General features: G+C 41.5%; 2 protein-coding genes across 4 annotated transcripts in view; one reads left to right on the forward strand and one right to left on the reverse strand.

Moving 5' to 3' along the window:
• The window catches only part of LOC139758038 (tRNA (32-2'-O)-methyltransferase regulator THADA-like), a 390,704-nt gene extending 373,967 nt beyond the window's left edge, over window positions 1-16,737 (reverse strand). For 2 of the 3 annotated variants that reach the window (XR_011714753.1, XM_071679047.1), the window contains exons 1-3: window positions 16,672-16,737; window positions 13,022-13,107; window positions 4,784-4,978 (exon numbers count right to left, since the gene is read on the reverse strand). The gene's annotated coding sequence lies outside the window, so the exon portion shown is untranslated. The remainder of the gene's footprint in view (window positions 1-4,783; window positions 4,979-13,021; window positions 13,108-16,671) is intronic. The other variant, XM_071679049.1, reaches the window with a different exon arrangement.
• LOC139758041 (uncharacterized) lies at window positions 2,194-11,445 on the forward strand. Its single transcript, XM_071679055.1, has 6 exons — window positions 2,194-2,725; window positions 4,806-4,902; window positions 6,357-6,383; window positions 8,106-8,234; window positions 9,018-11,061; window positions 11,187-11,445. The coding sequence occupies exons 1-5, from the start codon at window positions 2,342-2,344 to the stop codon at window positions 9,221-9,223; spliced, it is 843 nt and encodes a 280-aa protein (XP_071535156.1). The 5' UTR covers window positions 2,194-2,341; the 3' UTR covers window positions 9,224-11,061; window positions 11,187-11,445.
• Window positions 16,738-19,040: the final 2,303 nt, after the last annotated feature.

The raw sequence follows: 19,040 nt of genomic DNA on the forward strand, positions 1-19,040 counted from the left end.
TGCCATCCTGCCACCGGCTAAGATGAGGTTTACTCCAGACCTTGACACTGGCCAAGGTGAAGACTGCTCACTTCACAAACCTGCTATCATGGTCTTTAGGGTGGCAGATTAGGTACTACGTCTATCCCGAAATCTCTCTCGCATGTGGAATCTACATAACTCGCCTCCACCATACTGGTGGTCCAGGTTTAGTCACTCACTGGACACACCAGTTTCATGACTTCGCTTTTACAGATGAATCTCCTTCGCAGGGAGGGGGAAAAAAAAAAAGTGCCGCAGCCTGTCCCGGTTTTATCGGCTCTTGCTATCGTGAAAACGCTAAACTTGGCAACGTTCCAAAACATAATTTTGAAAAGATACACCTTCCTTATAGAGATAAGAGATGGGGGCTGCTCCAGCGTCGCCATCTGTCGCAAACAACAAATCAATTTAACCCGCATGAAAAGGGCGCCTCTGACTTTGTTTTTTCTCAAGTCTCCTACAAATCTGATACTTTTTCCACCCTTTTAAGGCACCCTCCTATTACCTCATGAGTCAAATTCTATTCACTTTCTTTGCCAGTCTCCTTCTGGGGGCGGCGTCAAGTGCCTTCCGGTAATCTATGTGCACACACACACACACACACACACACACACACACACACTCCACCCACCCACCTACCTCTCCCCAACACTGTTATTCCTTCCTTCGTCATTGCTCACATCAGTGTCGGTTCACGATCTCTTCTCCCTGACTTCGCATTCAAGAAGTAACTGGTTCCCAAGCGAGTCAACTCTTTACCGCCTTATAGTTCTCCTTACCAACTTCCACAGCATATCTGAATGTCACACTAGCGTAAATGTAAGGCATTTTAACCGTCGGAACAAGAGTATGCACGCAGAGCAGACAATCCAAAGCTGATACGTTATCTAAAGCTAATAGCCGTCTTTGGATAATATACCATGTGTTTCAAGCAAAAGTTGGAGGCAGACCCTCAGCAAGACACACTATGCGAGGCGGTTAGCGTTCCCGACCGTGACGCATTCACGGGCTGCCCAGGGTCGAGCGCACAGGTTCGAATCCTGGTTACGACATTCGGTCCACTGTCAACCAAGCTGTTCATCCACCCTATGGGTTGGTCGATAATATAAGTACCTGGCTCAGGCTAGAGTATATCTATCAATCTCTCTCTCTCTCTATCTATCTATCTATCTATCTATCTATCTATATATATATATATATATATATATATATATAGAGAGAGAGAGAGAGAGAGAGAGAGAGAGAGAGAGAGAGAGGAGAGAGAGAGAGAGAGAGAGAGAGAGAGAGAGAGAGAGAGAGAGAGAGAGAGAGAGAGAGAGAGAGGTAAATATCGATGGAAATCCGACGTGACATGTGCAGAAACTGTGTCCCAGTTACTGCCACTTCGTGCTGAAGATTAAAATGACAAACATAAAGAAGAGAAAATACACGAGCTTTGGGATAACCTCATGTGTCTGCATGCCCAATACCCGTGGTTATGTTGTAGCGAGTGGTATAGACGAGAGGAAGAGAATTCCAAATCCTCGCCAAAGGAGGAGAGGTAGCATTACGGTTAATCCCCATGTGGCTGGTCTCCACAAAGAAACTAAGGGAAGAAGCAATCACACGTACATGTGCCATTTCTACGCGTTTCATGCGCATGAGTTATCAGGATCGCCTGTCAGAGACAAAAAACAAAAACAAAAATCATCTCATCAATAACAATGAACTTCAGGTGAGCCAGATGTGCACTGCCGCTCACAGAACAAGTCTACCGGGCCGCTCCGGGCGCTGGGCGGCATTCGGCTCGGATGACGTGGAACTTGGTCTCCGTATCCGTCAACTACTCTTGGGTACACGGGAGCCCTGTACTTGCCAGCCTAATGTGATAATTCGGTGCGAACTTAACCATTGATGCCAATAATAAAAAGGGAATGGGGGAGGAAGGGAGAGAGAGAGTTAGACCCCTGTGAAACAAGGCTACTAAAGCCCAGATTAGCTTACGTCTCGTGACGAACGCACCCCAAATACACAGGTGTTCGTGAGCGTATTGGGAGCGGGTTGGGGTAGGCGGGGGGGTTCTCGGGGAATGTGGTGGCGGTGGTGGTGGTGGTGGTGGTTGGGGGGGGGGGGGGGGGGGGGGGTTGCTACGAAGGGTATAACAGCAGCTGGAGATGAGAAGGATGTGTCATCTCGTCGGTGTCAGCCCTGGTGAGCAGCTGCCGCGATCGCGCTTCGCTAAACGAGCCCTTCTTCGCCAGCCACAAACTACAAGTACCATTTTTTTTCAAGGCTTAGGCCTACCGCCTTCCCTCCCTCTCTTTCTCCCTTCACCACCACCATGAGGTTGTGTCTGCTGCTGGGGTTCTTCCTGGTCATCGCCGTGGCCGTCAACGTCCACGCAGAACCAGGTCAGAGCAAGTCCCGCAGCTCGGAGTCCCAGGTCTCGTCGCAAAACGGGAATGCGGGCAAACCCGAGGACGACGAGAAGCTACGGAAACCGAGCAGGAAAGACGTTAGCAAGAGGAGCGGAGCCAAGGAAACCAAGTCGAGCGCGAAAGGCAGCAAGGCATCGAAGTCTGCCGATGTGGTGGACTCGCAAAGTGCCAAAAAGCGCACATCGAAGGCAAAGGACGAGAAGTCACACCATCGCGGGAAGATAATGCGAAAGAAGTCCCCGAAGACAAAGGCTATTGACCAGGAAGCCACCGAGACGCCCCAGACGGTAAAGTATTAATTCAGCCAAGTCCTTCACATAATCAAGTCCTCAAAGCTGATCTTTAGTCGTCCTGAAAGATACGTGCACCTAGAGACAAAAAGCCACCATCAACAAGCTTCCAGAAATAGTTAATATTTAATGTTTCATGAAAAATACGGTTGGCTTTCTTTCTTTCTTTTTCTTTTTTTTTTTTTTTTTTTGCTGTCATGTAACATTTGTGCCGGAAGCTCCGCGGTAGGAGATAATACCGATACCAAACCAACATTATGTACACACACAATCCACGAGTGTTTACATCCATGACGTATTCAGTGAAGTATAAGATCTGGTCTGACGTTACGCTATGGAAGCGGTCTTCCATTGTGACACTCGCCCTAACGACACAGCAATACAAGAGCGTTTGTCTTACGTTCAAGATTCATGATGTTCAACGACGATTCTGTCCTACGATTCTATGAAAAACAAACCTGGACCCAAATATAGTTGCTACCAAGTCATACTTGCGACTACAAAATACCCCAGGCAGTATAAAAATAATAATAATAATATTTATGATCGTTATCATTGCCAATACATTTTAGTATTACTCTCTATACATGAAGTGGTATATTAGCTCTTTATATTTACTTCACTTAAAATCATTTCTTTCCCCCTATTTTTCTTTTATGTACTTAAATACTATCTCAAATCAAGAATACAAACATTGTCAATTGTGGACAGAGTTACGGCAACCACTGTGTATATCTTACAATATGCCTTCACATCGGCATCTCCCCCGGCCTGTTAACAGCTGCTCGGTAACGCCTAATTATGGCAACAGATAAAGGTTGCCATGGTGACGACGTGTAAATAAATATAACGGATGGCACGCCAGTGACACCAGAATACCCACCTTTCAATCATCAGGTTTCCATCCCAACACAAGTGGGAGATTAGAGTATCACTTCCGTCTTCTCCGCTGAATGGTAAGACGGGTCTTCAGGGTATAAATACAAGTATCTCCATACAAGCACCTGAAGAGGTTAAGAAACTCACATTCCAGGTAAAAGTGCGTTGTCCAAGTCGGCTGTTTTGATTTTTTTCTCTCTCTCACAAGAACATAATCTGTAAAGTGGGGGGGAAAAGAAAAAGTTAATGTGAAGTGACTCGTTCAAATCATATCACAAGCTCGTCTCGATATCTTAGTGTTTGTTGTCTACTTCCTCTCATCTTAACTGCACCCGTCCCTCGGGGCATAAAAGTAACTATCCTTGAACACGATGTATGAGAGCCATTTACCCCTCTGATCTAACCATTAACGGGCGGGTCAAAGGTCAAGACAAATGACACGTATGGGTTGGCACCGTCAGAGCGCATGGGTTTATCCCCAATCATTCTTCGTCATGGGTAGCGGACCCGGAATGTCGCTCTAAGCGATATATTTCATCATGTGTATCGAATGAACATGATCTTCACTGTTCCGCACAGTCTCCCTAGCGTATGGGACATCATTCCAAGTCTCCTGGAGGATCACGCGTGGCTTCTCCGACAGAAGAGAGCCGCTACCTGCCCACAACCCTTCCAAACTACGGTGTGCCTAGAGGCCAGCTTAGGAAGATCAAGCGAGATAATCATTAATATTATAAGGCCATCTTTGCGTCCCTCGTGACGGGACCTGACAACTGCTGGTGTCTAGAAAATACACCATGAAGGGTTTAAAGCATACAGAGGCTAAGTAACGTTTACCATGAAACTAAATCAACCACATAACCATTTTGAATCGCCGTATGAATCGCTAGTGTCACTCGCTACCTGACTTTCTGACTAAAGAGTCAAATGAAAACTATTCGGCTTTGGTTAGAAAAAAAAAAAATTATAAAGCATTTAACGGATGGTTTGCTACAACAGCAAAAACTAGGGTTTAACCAAAGCCGCGGTGACCAAATGTCATATTATAAACACCCGGAACCCACGCCACCCCTCTCTCTCTCTCTCTCTCTCTCTCTCTCTCTCTCTCTCTCTCTCTCTCTCTCTCTCTCTCTCTCTCTCTCTCTCGCTTTTCAAAACCCATCCCACTAATCCTACCTTTCCTCCTGCCGGGATACAGGAGTGCCCAGGGGAGTGCATCAAGAGTGAAGAAGAGTGCCCGAGCGGCGACGTCCAGGAGGGAGGGTGTCAGGATGGCTTCAAGTGCTGCGGACACGGTGAGTACCCGAACCGTCAAGACGAACCTATGTGGATGCCAACCGCCTGGGGATGCGGAGACGGGCAAGACCTGACCTGAGGGTGAGAAGGATGCTCGTGATACGGAGATGGGGCGGAGATCGATGATGGGCAAGGGGGGAGGGGAAGGTGAAGGAGGGATCTGATGGTTCCTAGATGGGCAGTACTCGACGATGGGCAGGTGAGGAAAGACCTAATGATACGACGATAAATCTATGAGGGGTAGATAAAGGGGGATTCATGAAGGGAAGAATGGGAAGACTTACTGAAGAGCAACAGAGCGGAGACCAAAAACAGAAGCGAGTGCGGAGGAAATCACGGAAGAGATGAGGAAGGGCAAGTCTGGAGGAAATCGTAAAGGAGTGGAAGTATTGAGTGACTGGCAAAGAGCCATGACACGTATGATGAGGCACAGGCGTGGGAAAGACACAATGAGGCGGTCATGGCAGGAATTATGATGACGGGCAGGCGTGGAGCAAAAGACCCGGGGCGACGGAGAGAGAGAGAGAGAGAGAGAGAGAGAGAGAGAGAGAGAGAGAGAGAGAGAGAGAGAGAGAGAGAGAGAGAGAGAGTCGAAATAAGGTAGTAATGAGACACGAGCATCTAAGTCTTGTCAAACAAAGAAATTTTAGCCGGCAAACAATTCATACAACTCACCACAATCGGGCTAAAATGTAAAAAGAATTGAAATAAAAAATCTACTTAATGTAGGTCTTCATTGGAAAGACATCTGTTCATTGGACCTCCCTTCCTCCAGCCAACAAAAGCATCATGGCATTATGTTGCAGTGACACCTGTTCCCTCAATGTGCAACATTTTTTTGTGCAGCTTAGGATCGCTGAACCAATATATTGCCCGTCTACCATACAAAACACACACACACACACACACACACACACACACACACACACACCATCTGTCACAACCATCTCATTTTCACGAATCATAGTACACCCATGTGCTGTACATTCACCCACCACAAGTATCCACCACATTCATCGGCCCAACCTTACAACTACCACAGCCGTCCCATCAACCATCACGCCACATCACTTATCATATCACCTGCCACATCTGCCACACAACCCAACATACATATTTCCTAGAAAGAGCCTTTATATATTTATATATATATATATATAATATATATATATATAATATATATATATATATAATATATATATATATACGTAGTTAAACGTCAGTAGAAATTACATACTTCGAGTGAAGATAACACCATCAGTATGTCAATCAAAATAACTCATGCTCTAGTGTAAATGAGTCAAATCTAAGTTAGTATAATGAGTCTAAATCTAAGTTAATCAATCAAATTACTGCCTTCAAACGTACATTTTATATAAGGAAGTTTGTAGTAATTACAGTACCAACGTTAGTCGTACGAACGAGAAATTAAAATGTCTTCTTTTTTCAACAGAAGCGGCGCCGATAGCGAGCGAAAGAGGTAAGAATAATTATGCGTCTTTGCGTGTGTGTGTGTGTGTGTGTGACTTGTGACATGAGTAGTGGTACAGTGAGTCCACATTAAGCCAGTCACCTTAGCCAGTCCCAAAGTGTGAGCACTCCTGGGCTCTCGCCAGACGCTCACCCCCAGGGGGCTTTTCTCCCTGCCCACCAGCGCAGACGTAAAGACGAGACGACCTTTTTTCCTTCGTGGCTGAAGACGAAGCAGGTAAGTCACGAAGCAAGACGCTGGTGCCGCCGCCAGGAGCTTGCCTCCGCCACTACGTCAGATAAAACTCCAGCTCCTGACGGCAAACAGACACAGTACAACCACTTCACTATAACGTAAACCGGGAGGAGGGTGGGGATGTTCGGGGCTTTCCAGAATACTCACAAGGATTATCTCTCAATTATTAAGAAGGACAACTCGCTCGGCGTTAGACACACACGATCGTCATTCACACGTGTACGAATAAACGACCTCTTAACCCAATACATTTCACGATAATGAAAATCGATTTCGATATCGTGTCAGAAATTCACTCAGGCAAACATTCACGGTGAATATTTAGTTGAAGAGAATGCTAATATCGCACACGAACTACCACTCACATGACCATAAATACTGTGCTCTGCACTCAAAGGTATATAATATATATATATATATATATATATATATATATATATATATAATATATATATTTTATGCTTTGTCGCTGTCTCCCGCGTTTGCGAGGCAGCGCAAGGAAACAGACGAAAGAAATGGCCCAACCCACTCCCATACACATGTATATATATATATATATATATATATATATATAATATATATATATATATATATATATATATATATATATATATATATATCCACGTTCATATGACATGCGATGTTGAGCATATATCGAGCAAATGGTAACTGGTGATCCTTGCCCCCCTCCTTCCCCAGCTTCTGAGGCATGACATAGCACCCTGATGTTCAAAAGTCCGTCCTCCTCCACATTAAAACTCTTCCGTCCCTTGCGCCTTTACCAAGACAACTGGGGGATGGGACGCGCCGGCTTTGCCTGAACGCGAGTTCTACCGAGTACCTTCCATTCGTCAGTGGCTGCCAGGTCTCCTGAGGTTAGCGGTGGCCTTAGACGAAGGGTAAAACCGGACACCCCCCCCCCCCCCCGGACCCTACATTCTTAAGGATCCTACCCAAAAAATATAAAATAATCTCTATATTCATTGAGTCACTTGAATCAATTTCTGATAGCCGCAATTACTAGTGTAAATGATACTTCCAAGGCAGTTTCATGGATGAAGAAATAGTGGCCGTTCAAATGCAAGATGTTAAACTTTACTCACAAACCATCAAAATTATTATTTCAAAGAGGAGGAGGCGCGCCAACATGACGACATTCTTACCCAGGAAAAATTCCTAAGGCCACCCGTGCCGAAGGGTGTGAGGCCGACCAGGTGTATATATATATATATATATATATATATATATATATATATATATATATATATATATAGTGTTCACATACCAACCTCGCCAACATACTTCCTACCACATTATTCATTCAAAAATAAATCTATCAAAAAGGGTTACTGATATAGCAAATTATCATATATCAACCATGCATGAGCCAAAAATCTATAGTGGAGGCAATAAATCTCAGGACAAATAAAATGAACGATATTTGGTATCTAAATATTTACTTGTTTTTTTTTTCAGCCAGTTGCCCGAGTACTTCGAGATGTCAAAATAGGGATGGTGTCTGTCAGAAGCCAAATAAGAGGTGCAATGGCGTCGTCAAGAGTAAGAGGAGGTTCTGCGGTGATGCATGCGTGTGCTGCATCCCAGGTAGGGAAGATTTGTTATCAACACCAACACTAGCTAGGACCATCCTGCTGCGCGTCATCAGGTCAGGAAGGATTGTTATCAACAACACCTCTAGATAGGACTGTCCTGCCGCCCGTCACCAGGTCAGGAAGGGTTATCAACACCACTAGATAGGACCATCCTGATGCCCGTCACCAGGTCAGGAAGGGTTATCATCAACACAGCACTAACTAGGATACATCCTGCCGCCCGTCACCAGGTCAAGAAGGGTTGTTATCAACAACACACTATCTAGGATACATCCTGAATTCCGTCACCAGCTAAGGAGGCACTCTGCTTTACTTCTCGTAGGATCCAAGTGGTCTGTTCTCAATACAAAACATCAGTCCATCTAAAAACATTACATAATGATATTCAAACGAGGAAATACAGAATAAAATAATCTCTAAAGTGAAGAATATCTTGGAACGGTACATACCATGCCAACCGAGAGAACACTGTTTAGCCCACATCGAGAAAGAAACAAGACGGTAATAAGATATAAGTAACAGGTAAAAAGAGAGAACAGAGCAAAAAATATATATATATAAGAAAAAGCAGCAGTCCTTCGTAAGCAATGAAGGGAACAGAAAAGATAACATAAAAAAATCAGCAGTAATTGACGGGCCATTTTTTTTTTTTTTTCTTATGCTTCCAATAATGTTGTATACATAATTCAATTGCGAAAAAATGGTGAAATTTTTGTAACATGAAAAGTTACGTCTAAAGGTATGTATGACCCTCCTTGTCCTCCCCTCCCCGCAGCCAAGCCGTGCAAAAACAAGAGTAAATGTGACGACAAGAAGGGAACCTGCCAGGCCATGACAGCCGCTTGCAACGGAGACCTGATAACCGAAAAGGGTTACTGCCGCAAACGGAAGAGATGCGCGTGCTGCGTGCCAAAGTCTGGTAAGATGTTGAGGGACCAGCACCGACGTAGCCCTAATGTCGTCCTCTCAGGAGTGACTTAAGACCAGTCCAGGCACTGGGTGAGGTGTTGAGGGTTTAATGACAAGATTGTGGGGTGTATGATCAGGTGGGTTCGCGAGCGTTTGCTGTCAAGCGGGAGCGCACTTTTAAGCAGGGAATGATACCTTGGTCTTGCCCTAAGATATGGTATGTTGAGAGCCCCAGCTGACTGACCTCCAAGTGCTTGAAAGAAAAAGGAAAATAAAATCCTCCTTTCTCCCGCACGTAATGTCAGCCTATTTTAGGTGTTACGGAAAGTCTGTATTAACATAATACGTCTAAAGTTCGATGTTCTGACGTGCATGCAAGAATGGTCCATCCAAAGTCAACACAAAATACTAATTATTTCCAAGTGTCAACTGCCGTCTCAGCCAAGCTCTAATGATCTTTATCTTTCAGGTGCTCCTTAACGCCTTACCTTTCTTACGGCATTAGTGACCTTTTCAAATGTATATGAAGCGAGATATGTTAGAAAAAAAATATGTGGTTTTCTAATTTCACTTACCGTTTCGCGTGGCCTCAGACTGACGCAGGTGAGGTTCATAATGCCACACAACCGATGTCTTCAGGAGCAAAGGTAAATTCGAAGACACTTCCATCCCAAGGTACACACCGTCACCATACGCCTTTTCGAACCGTCGATTTATCCGCATAACTTCCACACCTGTCCCGTCCGTCACACCAGCCTCTGGAGACCAGCTTATGTCTTCGTCCAGCTTATGTCTTCGTCCTTACTCATTGCCAGAGTTCCCCTGCTTGTGCCCGATCCTGCTTCCCAGCTTTATCTGCTTGTGTCCGTCCATGCTGCTCACCTTTATCTGCCTGTGTCCGTCCATGCTGCTCACCTTTATCTGCTTGTGTCCGTCCCTGCTGCTTAGCTTTATCTGCTTGTGTCCGTCCCTGCTGCTCGGCTTTATCTGCTTGTGTCCGTCACTGCTGTCCAATTTTACTTGATCGTGTTCCGTTCCCACTGCCTGCCTTCTGCAGCTGCTTGCTCGTGTTTGCCTGTCTTCCACTCTCGCGTTCGCTCGACGGCGAAGTGGAGTTTCTAAAGCAACGAGGCTGAATACACCCCTTTCGGAAATTCTCAGCAAAAATATGAACCTACTTGAAATATAGAAAAAAAAAAAGTATGGTCACCACAATATTCGATTCCGATTCACGCTTTTTTCATCTTGATCTCGTCTGATGGTCACTGAGATTCCTTCACGAAGGTCGACGAGGCTCGTTCGCGTTCAGGATATCAAGACCTGAGAGTGTCTCTCGTCGTATTGGGCATACTTCCGACAGCTGGGTAAAAAACTTGAGGGTTTCTTCTGCCACGTGTACGACGAACATCCGCACTAAACCCGACTGTCCAGGGAGACTAAGTTCTATTTACCTAAGGGTCGATACTATGTATTTTCTTTGGCTGCTTGTTTCTTTTCTTTTTAGTTTACGGAAAATCATTTTCTTTGTAGTTCTACAATGTAGTGCGAGAGGCGACGATTCCGTGACGTCCTGATGTTGTTGGACATCCCAGTCCACCGGGAACCTCCATCCGTTTTCTCCTACAGGAGCCCTGGCGCTCCTCCTTCAGTATTTTCCAGGTCCCTTCACCCTTGTTGCTCAGCATCCTCCTGAGACACGTCAAATCTAGCTCGGAAGACCGTCATCTTTCGGGTCATACCTTCTTGCCATACAAGGTAGTTCACCTGGGGTGCCTCCTGTTGAGAGATCGCCTTTGGGCAGTAGAGCGGGAGTGACGGACCGCGGCTCCGGCAGTGCACATCTACAGTATTTCCTGGCCACGGCGCGACCCCGCGGGAAACGCTGTCACTAGATGAAAGCCAACGTAAAGGTAGAACTAGCCTATCCAAGTCTTGCTATATGTGTACAATGCAGAACTTGCATGACGATGAAGAGCACCTAATGTGGAAGTCAAGCCCCCTTCACCCATTGACAATTTCGTATGTTCTATTTCAGGCCAATTACACCACGGCTGACGGTTTTCAGGCAGAGCTTCCCGGGGTTGAGAGGTGGAGTGAGGAGAGGAGGGTGCACAGGGTGACAGCCAGACCACAGCTCCACCCACAAGATCCCACGACAAGAGAGACCAGCACTGCCACTGAGGTGTCAAAGCCGACCAACCACAGCTCCTCAGAAACATCCACCGATCTTCACTCACCAGCTGGATCTCTTCCTCCCAGTCATGGCCGAAACAGTAAACGACTAAGCCACCTGACAGTCGCGTTTTGTATTACACCGTTACTAGAAAAGAGAGTCTGTGATCCCAAGGAAACACCAAGACCTCTTTCCTAATACCTGCCGATCGAATCCCTCCGGCAGACTCTTAAAGACCCAACTAACCAGGGCCTTACTGGGCTTGCTCCTGACCCGTCCACTAGAGACGTCAAGTACCTTGCAGCTCCTGTTTGCTCCTGCAATACGTGGCTAGAATCCGTGGCCCTCCACTGCCAGTGATAACCTCGGTCGGTAGCTGACGTACATGAACGTGGAAAGACAATTGTTGTGGCGAGGCTTGAAGTAGTCGCTTACGATGGTGAACGCAGCCACTAGTGATATGTGTGTGCATTTTCAAGAGTCCACTCTTATCACGATGTTCACTATTCACTCTCGTGCGATGCAAATAGTGACAGGCCTTTTATAAAAAAAAAAAACTATTCATAATTTAAAGGAACAGACACTGGAACATAGTAAACAACCAGAATGGCCCGTAAAGTAACTAACGACATGCAGTCATCACGCAAGGCAGCGCCTAAAACACACGAATGAGCCTCAGATATTATATAAAATAAAAGAATCACTTGGCTCCTTCCTCTATTACCTCTTATAGAAAGTATAGTAATACAAGAGGAGAGGATTCCTAGCTCATCATTCCCGCCCCTCTCAGTCGCCTCTACCACAAGGGATACCTCCTTTCCTCTAGCAGATAAGCCATGGAATCCCTTCCTCCTTTCGTCTTTCACTTTTCTATAAACTTTTTCACCTTTTATAATTATGTCTACACATACCTAAGGAGCCGAATGAATCTATTCATCCTCCCTTCATAAAAGGGATGATTGTCCATGTTTTGGACAATCACATATTTACCAAATGGCGTCCTAGCTTCGTCTCTTCGATGTATGTCAACTGACTGTTATATTTCTCTCTTGTGTCTCCCCTGATGATGTGATTATTACACGAAAGTGCACTTGGGAACTTTTCGTGTTTCATTTCCCCCGTGGACTCAGAGGAATATTTTGTGATAGATATATATAACTTTTTCGTTCCTCTCATTCCTAATTTCAGAGTGACGTAGTAGGGGACAGTGGTGGACTAACCACTGTGTCATGCTATCCCCCCTAGGTTACCCTTTAATGGTCCCTGTATGAAATAGGATAAATCTATCTTGTCACTTGACTTTTACTTCAGTTATCTTGATGGAAATGCTTAAGTGAGAACAGCACAAGTTCCATACTTGTACCGAGACAGGTAGGGTGAGATGGCAGGCCCCCAATTCCACATGGAATAGTACGGCTCTAAAAGAGTGCCAGTCCAAGAGTGAGAGGGGAAGATGTTAACCCTATCCCTCTCCCTCCGCCCTTCTCTACGACGCCTACTAAAAAACGCAAGAGATGCATGGGCAGTATTCTTTCTCGCCCATCCCCAGGGAAGACGTACGGTATGTGTATCTTTCGTTAAAAGAACATGTACGCAGATAATGAGAAAATGGAAAAGAGATACGAAAAGCGGTTAGCAAGAGAGAATTACATAAGGTACAGGTGAGCTACAGGCAAAATACAAGAGCGCAAACTTACCTGGTCAGAAATCTTGACATTTTGAGTACAGAATCTGTGCACACCATCACCACTGCCAGAGCCAATACTCGCCCACACACACTTCTCTGCGAGTAATCATAAAAATTAGCACCTAAATTGTCATATATTAAAATAACATATACCCATGTGAATATCTTAAATCATTTCCACGGTAGTGAACAACACGAGATTATACGTGAACACAACTATCCAAGCACCGCCTAGGGGGGGGAAAGCATCATCACTTAAATAATGTAACTAGGAATCTGATATGAATACTGTATTCATCCTTCACATGCCGCTTCTGAATGGTAAGGTCATATTCATACTGGAGACTGGTCCACTAGTGCAGAACTCCCTCTCTATACTATACAAAATAGGTATTGAAAGTCTTAAATTCGGATGACAGCTTCATTTTTGCTGCTAAAATTATAGACATTACTTTTCAATTCACCTAATTCACTGTAATGTTAATGAATACTTGCCATGAAATCTTGTATAAATGTTATAAAAAGTAGAGCGTTATTCCTTCCGTTCTCTTTTAAGCAGAAAACCTAGAGAAAATGACTTACTGGGTAACCAATATAAATTTCCCTCGAAAGGAAAACGGGCAAAGTTTTTGACAATTAAATTTCATCGAGATAAATCAAAGGTCCACGGACAAGATCTTTCATAAAATCAATACCTTATCTATGTTTTCTGTTTTCATTCCATTGAAATATCAACTAAATCTAGCCTATGGTTTAAATTCATATCTTCTAAAAAATGCAATAAACTATATATAAATGAATGAAGTACAAAGATTATGTCATGGCATATATGCCACAGAAGGAAGAGTTTATTTCAAAACAAGTACATGTCCAAGGTTGTTAAAAGTTTAATGAAGAGACACCTGGCTGCAATTCTTGTTCGTGACATGGCCTGTAAGTGTATAACGTGTACTAGTATTTTCCTATATGCACTCCTGAATTTCTGATCAATTATCGACGTGTCATTATATAATTCATATTTTGCGCAGTATTGTGTGCTTAGCAATGTAGGCATGAATGTTCCACAACTTGCATCGTCTCAAATCAGACTCCTGTGCTACCCTATACTTATAAAGAACGGTTTCAAAATTGCGACTATAGCAACTTTTAAAAACATCTGATATCTATATGATTTACTAGAAATAGATACTAGGTTCCTACCTTTCAAAGTTCAGCCGGATACTCGCACTATGGCCTAATGCCCTCCACAAAAAAAAAAAATTATATATATATATATATATATATATATATATATATATATATATATATATATATATATATATATGCTAAATGATGTCCCCTCATAAAATACTAAGTATGCTTTGCTAGCCGCCTTCTATACATAGATTAACGACTCGGTTATAATAGCTATTTTCCCTAGCTATTCTTATTGCAAGATTATAGCCTATCTTATCCTGCCTGATAATTAATCTATCTTTAGATTATAGCCTATCTGATACTGTCAACAAGTTTACTTAATAAGTTACTACCTTAACTGTTCTCTCAGTGCTCATACCTGCTACGCCACTACTCTTCAGATATTTTGTTGGCTAATTGCTCTACTCTCAATGATTACCCAGCAGACTACTCCTCCCCACAATACTCATGAGCTAAGCAGTTCTAACCAGAATTAGACTAAATTCCTATACAAACAGCTTTCGACATAACAATTCACAACATATCCTAGAATCATGCATGTCTATATTTACATAATACAGCACTCCCTAGTCATTTTCATCATTCTGCCGACTCTTCGTCCATTATGATTTATTTTCAAGCAATGGAAAAAAATGTGAATCATATGATTTCATCGAGCCTTTTTTTCTTTAACCTGCTTTCACCTAACGCATCCCAACGAAATCAAACTCAACCTAACCTATTCTGTTCACCAGGTATCTTACAGTTGATCACTAGATTTTTGTTTCATCTAATTCCGAACAAATAAACGTATCTAAGCTTAACCAACCTCAAAATTAAATTGAGTCATCAGGGTAAACTAATTTTCAAATTGAAATATAACCCTCTGGGCAAGCAATATTTTCAAGGTTTTCACAAACTGGCATTAAAAAATGTAATGGGCAACTAACAAACTTACAATAACATAACACAAAAGACTGTGATTCTTTCATAATACCGACAAACGTAGCCACATCATCGCTAATCCTTTTCCCATGTTGATGTTTATTTACTGAGGAAAGGTTCGTATATCTCAAAGTTCAGAGCACAAACTGCTTTTGACAGCTGCCTATGAAATGTCCAAACTCCAACTGCCAGTCGCCACTTACGTGATCGCAGGAAGCACAAACCAGGAGGAAAAGTATAGCCTGCAGAATGTAACAGCATGAACTAATGAATATGAAAGTTAAACGATTGCACCTTCCTCCATAATCCTCAAGGTTACGTGCTCTAGTGTCTGCAGTACGCTGACAGCCAAATCTAAAGTATTTATATCTTATGAACTAATACTGACAGCACGAAGAACAACTACTGCGACGAATCTGAAATCTTATGAGGATCCTACACAGCAATCCACATTCACTGCACCATTTATTCTTAAAAAAAGAAAAAAAAAAAACTCATTATCATGAAACGGCAAAGTTCTATAAAAGAAACTGCCTTTCCCATCATGCCTGATACAGTATTCCGAGACAGGAAACGTCTTCTACAATCTACATCAATGAAAAAGCCCCTCAGAAGACATTGCCGTAAAAGTTCATGTAGTCTGCCACATACATACATGCATATACCGCCAGCCTTCATACAGTCGGTAATAACTGTAGTACGCTAACGGTGGTGACACCAAAACCTAAATTCTGAATATCTGGGTAACCATACGATCTTCCAAATATTTTCCAAAACTGTTACATTTATTTATTAATGGCGTATCAGTGATTAGAAGGATTATATATAAACATGGATTAAAGATGTGCAACAACAGTGTATGTGAAGTGTCGACTACAGTTAGTCGATGTAGCTTCTTACCAATGACACCAACTTAGCAGAATGACAAAAATGACTAAAAAAAATAATTATAATCATAAAAGGCAAGACTGTCAAAGGATAAACAAACATCTATTATCATGTCCAGTAAAAATTCCTATAAAAATACAAAATAGCTTAACCATTACCACCTGAAAGAACAAGCCTTGAGGGATAGTGTTAAACACCTATTTGTGATTCATGTGTTCAAAGTTGATCATTTTGTAGTAATATGAAAGGTGATGACCTTAATGACTACAGCGGATGACCTGGCATCTCTTTAGTTTCAGAAATTTAATAAGTATTTGAAATTCATGTTTAAATATGGCCATCATCTTTCCAAGAATGGATGTAACTTAGTTTACTTTACCTAAATATCGAAACGAACTTAACATACTACAACTCGTGTGGAACAATGACTTATCACAGCTTATACAATAGGCAGTATACTAGCCATAATACTGTATTACCATGAAATTATTTGAAACAAATACTATCCTGTGTTGACTGTTTCTGCAGCATTCAGCCACAGCAATTCCTAGAAATCTAAATGAGTTTCAACACGGGTTATCATTTTAACCACTGGGCCAGTAGCCAATAACATTAAGGAAGATAGTGTAAGATAATTAAATCATTAATTACCTCATTTTTGTTGATAACTTGTAATAATTTCAGCACTAGCACTAGATCGTTTCCGCCATTACCGCTCGTCCATAATTCCTAATGAAAACATTACTGCAAAAACTTTTAAAAATATTGCAATTGCGTTCATTAGTTTTGAAGAAAAAGGCAATTACTCAAAATGTTCTTCATGCATTTTCTAATGTGTGAAATGATCTATGGATAATATTCAATGTCTGACAAAGAAATTCGGGAGGTCTTTAGAGCTGCTTAAGATTCCAATAATATTTCAGGAATATTCGGCGGGAAGGTTCAAAGTAGAATTAGGATCAAGGAACGTCTGGAAAAGCTCACATAGAATGCTACGAGACTAGCCCCATCCCAAAGAGTGCAAACCTCAAAAAAACTTAGTTGAGAGTTACCCCCATGTAATGAACTTCTTTTAACCATTAACCCTTACATTATCATAATCATTCTTATTACTATCATTATTATCACTATTATTATTATTATTATTACTATTATCATTATCATTATCATTATTATCATTATTATTATCATTATTATTATTATCAAATTTAAAAACTGGTTTACACTTAAAATCACTTTTCATCCTTCTTTCATATATTTTCAGTTACCTGAAATATCACATATGTTACCAACCTTACCCAGGAATCTACATCACTATATTCATTATTCAATCTCAGTTACTTAACTTCAAATATTTAAGCCAAATTGCACTTACTCTAATCTTTATTATAAATTCCTAAGGCACAAGACCGCATGATTTTCATAACTTCATTCAGACCCTAAGTAATATGCTTCCATACATTCTGACTCTTTCTTTGATATCTTTATCATCTTTTCTGAAAAGTAAATGAAATATATCACCAACTTACTTATGTGGAACAATTTTCCATACATCTCAAATAAAACAACAAATGAAATAGCCAATTTCTAAAGACCCATAGTATGGAAAAAAAGTCACCAACACATACTCTGAAGGTAATCAAATGTCCAGTCATCAAATCAAATCTAGATGTTACCAATGTAATTAGATATAAAATGCAGTGCACAGTAGTGCTCAGATGTAATGAGACGACACATGAGAAATTTGGATAAACTTAAGTAACCAAGGAATAATTATGCCAATTTGAAAAAGCCAAAAACTAATTCAAAGTGAACAATTTTCTATTAACTATATCAGATATCTACAGAACTCTAAGAGCAACCAACCAAAGAACACCTACATCGTATCAAGCATTTTTGACTTCAGTTTCTAGCATCTTGAAATAAAGTCTCCTAAGAAAAATTTTAGTTGTCTCAATAAAATAAGTGGTTTCAAAGAAGCTGAGCCTTTCTCTACTTTCAGTAACCCTGGCCATCTTAGGGAACATTTTGGACTTGGAATATTATCTGGTAAGTAACAATCAACTGATAATCTTCATTATTTCCTTCACATCAGCTTCATTTAGTTCTCATAAAATACAGCTTAAAAGTAAAACGAAACAGCATATGTACAGTAACTAAATATTGTCCCCAAATCTGTTTTAACAAAAAACTGACATCTTCAGGTGCTATTGTGGATAACATGCATAATCAAAATACAAAATTTGAAGAACATATGCACAATACCTGAACATTATCCAAAAATCTGTTTTAATGCTATCTTGAGTAACATGTAGCATCAAAATGCATGATTTTAAGAAATGTACAATACTGCAACAATATATAAAAACCCACTTTAATGAAAATTTAATATCTTCCTTTGCATGTAGATAACATAAGGATCAAAATAACATATGGATCAAAATGCAAGATTTGAAGAGGAGAATATCCATCACTCCATTTATAATCATTTACTCATTCCCATTCAACTAATGAAGATCAAAAGCACAGACATATGTGCCTGCTTTGACAATTAGTTTTGCAAAACAGGGTCTCCAACCCTGATGAGAGAGGCTGTCAAAAGAAGCAGAAATGTCCAATACCTGACTATTCATAGAAAATATCAAGTTTCAGTCAACTTAGCAAGTGGTTCAGGAAAAGCCATAATATGGTCTTGTAATATTTTTTTCTTAAACAGTACCAGCCTTAAAACCTATCGACTTCATAAAACACAACTATGCGCTACCTCGCAAATGCGGGAGACAGCGACAAAGCAAAAAAAAAAAAAAAAAAAAAAAAATGAAAGAAATGCGTCTAAAAATATTCAGCATAACCTTATAGAGCTAAAACTTTCTCAACAATTTTCCTTAGCAAAAAAGTATTCTTAGTTTACATGCAGATTAAAAAATTGAATAAGAACCAGCCAAGAAACACAAACTAACTCTGTTATGAGAAAACCTTTTTGTAAATTCATTTTGTGTTGACAGTCTTTGAAAAAAAAA

The sequence above is a fragment of the Panulirus ornatus genome, chromosome 29 (genome assembly GCF_036320965.1).
Source record: "Panulirus ornatus isolate Po-2019 chromosome 29, ASM3632096v1, whole genome shotgun sequence".
In the NCBI taxonomy this organism is placed as follows: domain Eukaryota; kingdom Metazoa; phylum Arthropoda; class Malacostraca; order Decapoda; family Palinuridae; genus Panulirus; species Panulirus ornatus.